At 55.4% G+C, this 12,240-nt stretch overlaps 1 protein-coding gene across 2 annotated transcripts; it reads left to right on the top strand.

The window, feature by feature from the left end:
• Positions 1-1,989: 1,989 nt before the first annotated feature.
• Positions 1,990-9,680, top strand: ASF1B (anti-silencing function 1B histone chaperone). 2 transcript variants are annotated; one of them, XM_037888020.2, is made up of 4 exons: positions 1,990-2,328; positions 5,461-5,576; positions 6,466-6,642; positions 8,057-9,680. In XM_037888020.2, the coding sequence occupies exons 1-4, from the start codon at positions 2,220-2,222 to the stop codon at positions 8,252-8,254; spliced, it is 600 nt and encodes a 199-aa protein (XP_037743948.1). In that variant the 5' UTR covers positions 1,990-2,219; the 3' UTR covers positions 8,255-9,680. The 2 variants fall into 2 exon arrangements, with proteins under 2 accessions (XP_037743948.1, XP_037743949.1); XM_037888021.2 differs by lacking the exon at positions 1,990-2,328 and adding an exon at positions 2,980-3,241.
• The last annotated feature ends 2,560 nt before the right edge of the window (positions 9,681-12,240 follow it).

Raw genomic sequence — 12,240 nt, 5'->3', positions numbered from 1 at the left:
CATCCATCCGTCCCTCCATCCACAGCCCTCTATCCATCCCTCCACCTACCCCATCCCTCCATCCACAGCCCTCTATCCATCCCTCCACCCACCCCATCCCTCCATTCACACCCCTCGGTCCAGTCTCACCCCATCCATCCATCCCCTCTATTCATCTTCAAACACACCCACCCATACCTACCCCCTCTGTCCATCCCTCCACCTGCCCCACCCCTCCATCCACACCCCTCTATCATCCCCACGGACCCCATCCATCCATCCATCCATCCCTCCATCCACCCCCCCTCTGTCCATCCCCCACCCCATCCATCCATCCCTGCTATTCATCTTCAAACACCCCCACCCATCCCTACCCCTCTATCCATCCCCATCGACCCCATCCACCCATTCCTCCATCCAAACCCTTCTGTCCATCCCGCACCAACCCCATTCCTCCATCCCCCACCCCATCCATCCATCCCCTCTATTCATCTTCAAACACCCCCACCCATCCCTACTCCATCTATCCATCCACACCAACCTCATCCATCCATCCCTCCATCCACATCCCTCTGTCCACCCCCCACCCCATCCATCCATCTATAAACACCCCCATCTCTATTAATCGTCAAACATCCCACCCATCCCCACTGACCCCATCCCTCCCTCCCTCCTTTCACATGCCTTGATCCATCCCTCCACCCATCCCATCCCTCCATCCACATCCCTGTCCATCCCCCACTCCACCCATCCATCCCCTCTATTCACCTTCAAACACCCCCACCCATCCCTACCCCTCTATCCAACCCACCAACCCCATCCATCCATCCCTCCTTCCACACCCCTCTGTCCATCCCCCACCCCATCCATCCATCCCCGCTATTCATCTTCAAACATCCGCACACGTCCCCACACCCTCTATCCATTCCCCCCCCCCTCCCTCCACATACACCTCTTCTATCCATCCCCCGCACTCTCTATATCCATCTGTCTGTCCTGCACCTAACCATCTATTTAGCTACCCCACTCGTCCGGATTCGTTGTCCCAAGCCCAAAACTTGGCAAAGGGTAATAGTGCTTCCCCCACCCCTTTCCTCGCGACACCTCAGAGCGTTCATACACACAAAGGAATGAAGTCTCACAAACCCCAAGAGGTGGGTCCAGGTATCGATTCTTCCAGCATTTAAATCCAGCCACCTCTGGTGTGGGACATGGCAGCTGTGTAACAGTCACACAGCAACTCTGCGTGGGGATAGTTCACCCAGCACTGAAATGCAGCTATGTCTGGGGAGTGGCACAGCAGGCGTGTAACAGTCACACAGTAACCTGCACCGGGGTTGCTCGCCTAGCTCCATGCAGGGTGGGGCCTGGCATTCGCTGAACGGCCACACGGCAGACCAGGCGGGCAGCGAAGAAGAACCCTGGATCCGGCCCAGCCTGCAGGAGGGGGAAGTAGGGGAGGCGGAGGGGAGTTCCCCGAGCTCGGCTGGGTCAGGCACTCAGAGGAGAAGCCGGGGAGTGGATGCCGTGAGCCAGGAGGGGGCACTCTGCTCTCTGAGTCAGAGCAGACTCAGTGCGGCACTAGGGCAGTGCTCTGCCAGTGCCCCTCGATCCCACCCCACAGCTCCCTGCCCCATGGCTTTAAATCCCGTCTGATGGCTGGCACCTCCAGCCGCCCCCGCGCCCCACAGCGCCTGGCTCGCACCAACCCCTGCAGGAATGTAACGCCCAGTCCCATATGGCCCTATAAGGCCCAGGCACCGCCCCCTACAGCCCCCCACCCAGGCTCCCCCGCCTCTGCCTCATCTCCCCTCCTGATTGGTCAGACTCTCCTCCCCCTCCTCCTTCCTCTTTCGTCCAAGCGACCTGGCTGGTTGTTGGCCGCCGGTGTCCCAAAAATTGGCGCGCGCGCGGATAGGCGGGGAGCAATGAGAGGCGGACGCGGATTGGTCGCGTCCGGCTCCCGCCAGGGACGGAGAGGGGAAAGCCGATTGGCGACTGAGGGCAGGGGCGTGGCGCTCGGCAGGAAGTGAGCGGGCCGGGCGGGGATTGGTCCCAGCGCGAAGTGCGGGGATTGGCGCGTCTGTGTGGGGCGGAGGTGGGGATTGGCGGAGGCCGGCGGGTGACGCGCGCTGATTGGCCGGCTGTGCGCGCGGGCTGCCGCCGCAGGCGGCGCGCGCGGGCGGCGGGGCCGCTTTGTGGCGGGCGGGGCGGGGGGTTCGGGTCCCGGCGGCGGCGGCATGTCCCGCGTGTCGGTGCTGGGGGTGTCGGTGCTGGAGAACCCGAGCCCGTTCGGCCGCCCGCTGCGCTTCCAGGTGCAGTTCGAGTGCGGGGAGGCGCTGCCGCACGGTGAGTCCGGGCCGGCCGGGACCCCCCCCCGGCCGGCCCCTAGCCCCTGACAACGGGGCACCCGGCTGCCGCCCCCGCCCCCCGCCGGGAACCTTCCGGGTCCGGCCCTGGGACCTTTGAGGCCTGGGAGCCCCCCCCCCGCCGCCATCAGCCCCTGCCCCCCCCCCCCATTCCGCCCTGGCCTGGAGCGGGCCCCCCACACGCTGGGGGCGGGGTCTCCCCAGCGGGCGAGCGGGGATTGGGGGAGGGGCAGATGCCCCGGGTTCAGGGGCCCCGGACTCCTGGGTTCCGGACCGCCAGTCCCCTGGCCCGCCGTCGCTCGCTCGTGCCCGCAGCAGGCCGGGCTGCTCTTCCCGGAGCGGGCAGGGGGCTGCGGGGGGGAGAGAGCCAAGGCCCAGACAGGAGCGGGGCGGGGCCGCTCTGGGGAAGCGGGCGGGAGGTGGAAGCGGGCGCCGGCGAAGGACCCCCCCGCGCCCCGCCTCTGGCTCCACTCAGCGGGCTGCAGCGAGCTCTTTGGTGTCAAAATCACCCAGCTGCACTACCCCGATTAACCCTGCCAGCCCTGCCCCTCGCCGGGGGGGGATGAGACTCTTACCTGGCGGCCCCCAGGGAATTCTGCTTGCAAACTTCTGTTCCCTTGGTGCCAGTTTTTATCGACACCGAGGCTTCAATGGTACGTTATGCCCTGATGGGTGAGAATCACGTTGTGCCCAGCATTTCTGAAAAGCGGGCCATGCACAGCTTGATTCGGTGGCGAGAGAATCCTTCTGGTCCGGAGATGCCTCGGAGCAGAAAACTTTTGCCTTTTGCAGAGCATGGTGTAGCCAGACCAATCTTCCTGGGCTGAATATTTTCCAGCAATAAACACGTGAATGAGACATTACTTAACACAGCGAAGCGATGGCGCTGAAAGGTAGAATAGTGGCAGTGATGTTTCCAGTTCTTTGTCTGCCCTCCCCCACTAAGATTTCCTATCCAAAAGACCCTAAACCCCCTCCTGCCCCTTCTTCTTAAAACAGCCCATCAAGGAAAAGGGCCCTTAGACTGCAGTTTTAGAGCCATTGTATTAAGAGATCTGAGTGCTTCTGAGGCATCTCTGGGAGGCTGGCTCCTCTCTCTGAAGAAAGGAGCCCAGGGGTCGAAAAGAGACTTTCCAAAGGGTGTTAGGATAGTGTGAGATGTCACGCCGCAGAGCGGTATTGTCACGAAAGCGAAAGCGTAGCTTGCAAAGCCCTTTATGGCCTAAGCCCTGAGCCTCTTAACTTCAGGGGGTGTCAAAGCTGTGGAGTGGCGGCAGCCAAATCTCTCTGCTGTCTTTGGGGCTGAGAAATTGGCATGTCTCATTGGCTTTACCGTTTGAAAATGGGCTGTTTGCGGAGTCTGAGCACAGCCCCGCTGAGTGGGGGCAGCAGGAACGCTGCCGCGCTGTTGGACCGTCCATCTTCTCCAAGGCGATCCTCCAGATACGGGCGGCACCACCCGCTGCATAGCCCGCCTCACTCTGCGGCTTGCCCTGTGCGGGGATCTTTCTCCAAACAGGACGGGCCATGCCACTCTGGGAAACCTGTCTGCGAATCAATCGGATAAGCTTTCCAGTGCACTGGGGGGAGGATCAGCTCTCAATCAGACTGAATTTCCTCGCTCTTAGGGGCTTGTGTGGGATCATCCCCCACTACTCTCTATTCTGGGAAGGGGGCTATAGCTCGTAGCGGCTTGAGGGTATATGCTGCAGTTTGTTCCTCAAGGAAAGCTTCCCTCTATTAGTAAGCTACTCTAGCCTATTATGTAATCTCTGGCTAATGCATCCCCTCTCTTGTAAATTACATAGCTTCTGTATGTTAAAAAGGTGCTGTTTCTGATTTGTTTTGAGAAACTACATATCCCCCTTCATCCGACCTCCCCCTGCTATGTGGCATTACTCTGCCTGGCAAAGGCCACCCGGATCCAGGCTCCTGGGAAATGTTTACATGTTACATAGCATGCTTCCCTCAGGTGTGGAAGTGAAAACTACCCTTCCACCCTCCCATACGCACACTTGTTCTAGCTTGATGTGCATGGAGGCATAGGCCTGGCATTGGCTCAGGCTTGGACACGCCTAAGCGCCTCTTAGGTTTGGGTACCAGGCTTTGGTAAAAGAAGGCAGATCCTGCTCGGAGCTGAAACTCATCCCTTGGAATGGACAGCTTGGCAACCCTAGTGCATGTGCTTGTATTCAGAGGAGCACTGATTATTAACTTGATTTAAAATCAGAGTTGAGCTTAATGTAATTAAGAGCACCCACATGGGAGGTAACATGACTCAGGACCCCATTGTGTCAAGTGCTGTACAAACAACAACAAAAGAAGGACCCAGCCCCAAAGAGCTTCCGATCTAAGTATCAGACAAGGAACTGCAGATGGAACCGGATAGACAGATGGGGGCTTGCAACGAAACCATTCTGGCTGTAACTGGCGCAGCCTTGAGTGCAGGCAATGCTTAAGATGATCCCTTGGCCCATAATCAGAAAATCTCTCATGAGCTTTAAAGAGCAGAGTCTGGCTCCCTTCCCACTGGGGCTGCACCTGTCGGAGACTCTGGTCAGTGCTTTGGTCTCATCTCTTGCCAAAAAGGTCTCCCATCTCTTGTTGGTGGTCTACAGAATCTAACCTTCTGGGGTCCCCTGTGATCCCTATCCCTTGAAGAAATGGGTTGGCAGGAGGAAGGGAAGGAGCTTGCAGCTCAGAGGATGGTTTCATGTTTGAGGTATTTGCTGGGGACTCAGGAGATCAGAATTCGGTTCTGGGCCATGCCACAGAGTCTATTGAATCTTGGGCAAGTCACTTAAGCTTGCTGTGCCTCAGTATCCCTGTAAAAGGGCATAATAACCCTTCCTTTATCTTGTCTGCTTTGTGGTGGTGTCCTAGCATGTCTGGGCGGTGCCCAGCACAAAGGGGTTGGTGGTTGTGAGACACTGATAATTAAGTTCTGGATGGGGAACCGATGTGGAACACAAGGGACAGGGTCAGACCATCACATTGGTGTAAATCTGGGTGTTGTGCTCAGTTATGCTGGTGTAAATCCAGAGCAGAATTGGTTCCCCAGCATTACTCAGGGGCTGCTGCTGATTCTCACTGCGCTCCCCTTCCCTTTCAGACCTGGAGTGGAAAATCATCTATGTGGGCTCTGCGGAGAGCGAGGAGTATGACCAGGTGCTCGACTCTGTGCTTGTGGGGCCTGTCCCAGCTGGGAGGCACATGTTTGTGTTTGAGGTAAGAGGCATTAGTGAGAGACTTGGGCGGGACTAGAGGGCCTGGTCTGGGGCTAGGAAGCAACTGGATAGGCGAAATGCAACCAAAGCAGCTTGGGACTCTTAATCTGTGGCAGTATTTTTGAGTGGGGAGGCAGGATGAATGGGCAACGCCTTATTATGGTGATGAAGACCCTTCCAAGCATGATGTCTGCAGAGAGCAATGTTAGCCAGCGGGAATCAGGAAGCCAATTGCTCACAAAGCTTATGCTCAAATAAATTTGTTAGTCTCTAAGGTGCCACAAGTCCTCCTTTTCTTTTTGTGGATACAGACTAACACGGTTGCTACTCTGAAACTTGTTTCCCCTAGTGTGTTCAGGGTTATTTTTGTCCTTCCTCTTAAGCATCAGGGATTGACCACAGCTGGAGATGGACTGTGGACAGGGTGGGCTGGTACCCTGAGGGAGTACAGAGAACTTTTTCAGATGCTTGGCTGGTGAGTCTTGCTCCCGTGCTCACGGTCACGCTGATCTTCAGGTTTGGAGTCGGGAGGAAATCTCCCACCCCCACCCCGCCGTCAGATTGGCAGGGACCTTGGTGGTTATTCGCTTTCCTCTACCATGCGTAGCAGGGGTCCTTGCTCAGCTCGTCTGGTTAGATCTCACTAAATCAATTCCTGGTCATCGCTAGCACCTCAGTCCCTCTTGTTTTCTCCCTGTGGCATTCAACCGTTGGGTCTCCCATAGTTTGGTCTGATCTGGGCTGTTGGGCTTGGTGATAGAGAGAAGGTCATACAGGGTGATCTGGTTGTCCCTTCTGGCTTAAAAACTCACCGATGTGACTGGCTTTCGGTGTCCCTCTGACGTGCTCTTTGATCTCCCCCTGGGGCGGGGATGTTGCTTCCTTTCCAGGCTGAAGCCCCCAACCCCAGCCTGATCCCTGAGAGTGACGCGGTGGGGGTGACTGTGGTGCTCATCACCTGCACCTACCTGGGCCAGGAGTTCATCCGCGTGGGCTACTACGTCAACAACGAGTACACGGACCCTGAGCTGCGGGAGAACCCGCCCCTTAAACCAGACTTCTCCCAGGTACGAGCAGCTGGCAGAGGCGGGCTCTTGACTCACACCCAGCCCATGGGGTCTTTGTAAGGGGCACCTCGGGCCTTCTGGGCAAGGAGGCTCTTGCCATTGCAGAGCCCTGGTCTGACCCAGTTCCTCACGGGGTTGGGGGGCTGGGATCAGGGAGTTCTCTGATGCTCTGAGCCCTAGTGCGGCATTTCAAGCTCTTGGTCCCTGCCTGGCTAGGGAAAGGGTGAGTCTCGAGGTCCCTGGTTAGGGGACTGGGAGTCAGCGCACCTGGGTCCCCTTCCTGGCTCTGCTACCGATTTACTTGTAGGTCCTTGCCCAAGTCGCTTCCCTGCTACCCTGTGCCTTGGTTTCCCCCTCTGTACAGCAGGGCTGCTGGTACTTTAGACCTTTACTAAGGGCTTGGCTACGCTTACAAGTTATAGCACATTAAAGCAGCCCCAGGCGCCCTAACTCATGACCCATCCACACTGGCAAGGCACTTAGAGCGCCTGGACTCTGCAGCTGGAGCGCTTCTGGTAATCCACCTCCATGAGAAGCATAACGCTTGCTGTGCCTCGGCTGAAACACCCCAGCGTCCGTGTGACCAAGGTGTTGGATTACTGCACTCTGATCAGCCTCCAGAAAGTCCCATAATCACCTTAAGTCAAGTGGCCACTCTTGTCATTGTTTTGAACTTGGCTATAGGAATGTGGATATACCCTTTCAAAGCTCCGTTTCTGACAGCCGGCTGCTTATCTTCTCTGGGACAGTGTTGCTTGCTGTGATTGTGTGAGAGAGAGGCTGGGAGAGGGGGATCTGCTGTTGTCTGAACTTACAAGACAGCATGCTGACATGCTCTCAGCCCCCCACAAATCCACTCTCTCTCCCCCCACATACACACACCATGCTCCCTGTCGCACTCCACCCCCACCGCCATTTGAAAAGCATGTTGCAGCCACTTGCATGCTGGGATAGCTACCACAATGCACTGTTCTCTGTGGCATTGCAAGAGCTGCTAATGTGGCCATGGCAGTGTGCTTGAATCTGACAGTGCGGACACACTGCAGCGCTTTTCCTACTGCGCTCTCCAAGGGCCGGGTTAACTTGCAGCGCTCTACTTCTACAAGTGTAGCCATGCCCTTAGTTAAGGAAGAAAAGACTTGACTCCTGGTTATATCCCAGTGCTGTCCTACCCTCCCATCTCAACTGGCTTAGGCCAGGGTACGTCCTGGGGGCGGGAAGGCCCCACTTCTTTCCCCATAGCATGAAATCCCAGCAAGGGCCCCTACAGCCAGCTGGTTGTCTGGAAATTTTCCAGCATCTCTCCCCCCATAGGGTTCTCCTACGTAGGCTGGGGGGCTGTTAGGTGTCTCTAGCCCCCAGATTGCTGTATAACAAACCCTGCAGCTGTCTGACTCCTCCTCCCCCTGCTTAGCTGCAGAGGAACATTCTGGCCTCCAACCCCCGTGTCACCCGCTTCCACATCAACTGGGACGGCCCCAGTGACCAGATGGAGGACATCGAGAACGTGGACCCGGAGCCTGAGGGCGTGCTGTCTGCCAGCTGCACCTCAGCCAAGGGGCCGGGCACTGCTCTCGGCATCCTGCCTGAAAACTCCATGGACTGCATGTGATCCGGGGCACGGCCAGACCTGGACACGGGAGTCCCAGGACACAGCCACTGCGTGGGGAAGGGGATCTGACTGGCTTCAAGGGGGCTGCATCCAAGTACCACAGTCAGTGGAGAAACCTGGACATGTTCTAGTGGGGTAACTAAAGGGTTAACGCCTCTCCTTAACCAATGGGGTGTCTGACTGTGGCCCTTCCCCTTAGCCAGTGGGCATTAGGGGATGATCTGTGAGGAGACTGGGGGCACCTGTTTTGCAGCTGGGTTAGGGAGGAATGGGAGCTGTAGGTCTGCTGGGCTCCTCCCCCACTTTCTCTGTCTCTGCACCAATCACTGCTGGCTCGGTAGGAATCACCCTTGACAAGCACTTAGTCCCACCCACCCTGCATCAGGCCACCAGCTCAGGGAGCTCCTGGGGCTTGGGTGGCTTGCCGGGAATGTGAGCCGGTTCCCAGAGACAAGCCAACGGAGCTATCCCCACCTCTGCGCTGACCCAGCTCTGCTCCTTCCAGGGCGGCTTCAGCCATGACATGCACCTGCCTGGTATCCTTGGCCACAGTTGAGGCGGACTCCCCGTCAGACCCCTCCTTCACTGGCTCTAGCTGGGCAGTCGTATGCTCTCCCCTCCAGCCACATGCTGCCCACTGAGGCTTTGCAGCGCTGCTGCTGCTCTGCTACCTGGGAGTTCCTATTCCTGGGAGCATCCCAATAACTCTAGAGCAGCTCCCTCCAGCTGGAGGATTGAAATCCCCACCCCTGGGGGGCTTCAGACTGTGTCTCGTCCTAGCTGCGGCACATCATGGTTCTACCAGCTCCTCTGGGGCACAACTCGCTCCAGCATCTCTCCTGTGTACAGCCTTTCCTGGGGTGAAGGGGCACCAACATACAGAGCCCTTGTGATCACATAGCTTGACCTCAGGGGTGGGGGGTATGCACGGCACCGTGTGGCAAAGAGCTGTCTGATCGGCATTAGGGTGCGTTAGACTCAGACCTGTCCTGATGGATCGACTTCCTTCCTTCCCCCTCAAGAAGAGCCTCTGATAACGCCACTCTGGCAACACCTACTGGTCTGGTGTGTTGTGTTAGGAAACCCGCTTCTGTTCCACTAGACTGATCCATCTGCAGCCTGATCCGGAATGGAGCATGCCCCCGCTCATCCGGCTGTGGGTTGGCGATTCTATTCGCTTTCTAGAGTAAATGGCCAGTTACAAACCCAGCCAGGATCTTGAGCCCTCTACCGGCCTGCCTGGGGGGAAAAGAGAGATTATTTGGGGGAATCGCTAGTTCAGTTCTGTTCCAAAGTGCCCTGTTCTGACCTTGTCCGTTTCCCTCTCTGATGTGGTAGGAGTACTCTGCATACATGGATTTTTTGTTGTTGTTTTTTAACGATTGAAAGTGTCTAAGTCAACATAGGAATAAAGCTCTTGGAATGATTTGCTGTCTCGTGCACTGGAGCAAACAGCGTGGCATGAGTGCGGGGCCTGGCAGCACGGCCTCACCCACTTCCTTCATAGTCACGGTGCTTCTGGCTGGGGGCTATGCCAGCAGCGTTCTTCAGAGGCGGCACGGTCCGATACGGTCTGTCAGCCGGTGAGTCGTGACCCTGGGGGTGGGGTCCTGAGACATTGACAAATCTTATTGCCATCTAAAGCAAAGAGAATCTCACTCCCTGACAACCCATGTAGCTGTCCTCTTCAAGGTAAGTATCCTGCCAGCCTCTCCACGCACATGCAGGCTTAGTGTTATCACCACTGGTGTTATTCTTTGTAGTCAATGTGAGACAGGGAGGGAGTCATGAAAATTTTTGACTTCAGGTAAGGGGTTGCCAACCTGAAAAGTTTGAGAAATGGGTGTGGTGGATGGGACACGAGTCCTGGGGTCTATTCCTAGACCTGCCACTGTCTCTGTGTGAACTTCGCCAAGTCCCTTGCCCCTCTGTGCCTCAGTTTCCCCTCCCACTCTTTGTCTATTTAGACTGTGAGCTCTATGGGGCAGGGGTTGTCTCTCATTCTCTATGCAGCCTCTCAGTTGAGACTTCTAGGCTCCAGAATAATGCAGCCTGCAGAGGCCTGGGCATGCTTTATTCATCAGCAGCCAAGCATGTTCTGTCCATCTCTCCCAGGTTACGTTTCAGGCCCTGCCGAGGTGGGAGAACTGGCAAAAGGCTCATCCCAAGAGGGAAAGGTGAGCTGGCGAGCTGTGTTCACACTGGTGTTGCTGCCAGCGGTGCAAACCTCAAGTATAGGGGTGTAAAGCAGTTGCCCAAATCATGTCGGGGGGGGGGGGGGTGGAGGACGGATTCTCCCTTAGAGCTGTGCTTTGTGCAGTTGTTAGTGCACAGGGAGTGTAAAAATGTTACTAAATTAACATACAGTGATGGCGTAGCCATGTTCGTCCCAGGATATTAGAGAGACAAGGTGGGTGTGGTAATTTCTTTTATTAGATCAACTACTGTTGGTGAGAGAGACAAGCCTTTGAGCCACACGGCATCTAGAGCTGTGTGTGGCTCGAAAGCCTTCCCCTCCTCCCCCCCCCCAGAAGCTGGCCCACTACAAGATATTACTTCACCTACCTACCTTGTCTCACTAAATTAAAATGGCGATGACCCGTCCCCAGCTCACATTGGTGTACGTGACTGCCAGGTGCATGCTAGAAAGGTGCACCAGCTTAACTAGATTTTAAACCAGGGCATACCTCTAATGGAAATGCATAGGTTAATTTGCCAACGTTCTGGCGCTGGCTAAACCTGTCTGAGTGAGACTTAAACTGGTTTAAGGGTGTCTACATTAAGGGTTTGTATCAGTTTAACCAGATCACTTTTAAATCTAGGTGGTCTGTGTCTGAACATCTTAAAATCTTGTTCAGTGTTTGTACAGCACCTGGCACAATTGAACAGTAAACAGCTGCAACTTTCTAGTTCGTGGTCAGACAAACCTCATCCTGGGTATGTGATCCCAGCACAGTAATCAAGACCTCAAACCGTGTCAGACCCTTTGGTGTTTTATAAACACCTGAACATCCATGACACCACCAGTGAGGAAGCAGCCTCCTTCTCAAGTGGCTCCGTCTCAAACTTTCTTCTGATCTGCAATCAATACCAGGGGAAGCCCCAGCTGAGTGTTTCTGATTATTTCTAAGGCTTAAAAAAAAACAAGCAGTAAAACTTACAACTTCTCAAGCCTGACTTCTCCATCAAAAAAAAGAAACGCGCCCTGATTTTATATGGATCCTTTCAAGGTCACCTTTGTATTAAAGCCCTAGCTGAGTCCAGAAAACGTGACTAAACTCTGTGCTAGAGGATTTTTTGGAACTTTCTCTGATGCTTTGCTTTAGCCTCGAAGCTGTAAAAGAAACTGTTTTTTGGGTGCCTGAGGGAGGATTTAGGGACAAGCATACATTTCCCCCTGCCCCTTTTTTTTCCTTCCTCGCACATCTTTCCAATCACACACGCCCCCACACCCAGGGATTTCCTGTTGCAATTAACAAGCTTGTTTCCTAGCAAGGGAGAGGACTGGTACCACCATCTATACAGCAACAGACCACTAGCTGAGTGTATTAAAAAGGTTAGTCGGCTTCCTCTGAAGCATCGGATATCACGGCAGGAGCTGAGATGGGCTTAATTATCTACTCTGCTATAGGAACTAATGAATCACTCTGGCTACTGACAAACAATTGCTGTGGACCGAAAGAAGGCCTTGATCCTATGTATGCATCCTTCTGCCCAGATGGTGTCCCAGGGAAGTGTGAGCAAGGACTGAGGAAGGATAGACGAGCAGTTAAGACACTGTACTGGGACTCGGGAGATCAGATTCAGTTCCTGGATGTCAGTCTCCCTGTACACCTTGGGTAAAGCAGGATCAGGAGCTACCCCATGTCTAGCTAGTGTTGAGTGTGGCCCCTTTTACAGTGAAAGGTGAATTGCAAAGGGGAAAGCAGGTATTAACAGGCCCTCTCTGCTGGAGGCACGATATTATACCTCTGCCCTCTCGTGCC

The sequence above is a fragment of the Chelonia mydas genome, chromosome 20, assembly GCF_015237465.2.
Source record: "Chelonia mydas isolate rCheMyd1 chromosome 20, rCheMyd1.pri.v2, whole genome shotgun sequence".
NCBI classification, from domain to species: domain Eukaryota; kingdom Metazoa; phylum Chordata; order Testudines; family Cheloniidae; genus Chelonia; species Chelonia mydas.
The sequence above is the reverse complement of the archived record's forward strand: the minus strand, read 5'-3'. Positions and strand labels throughout refer to the sequence as shown.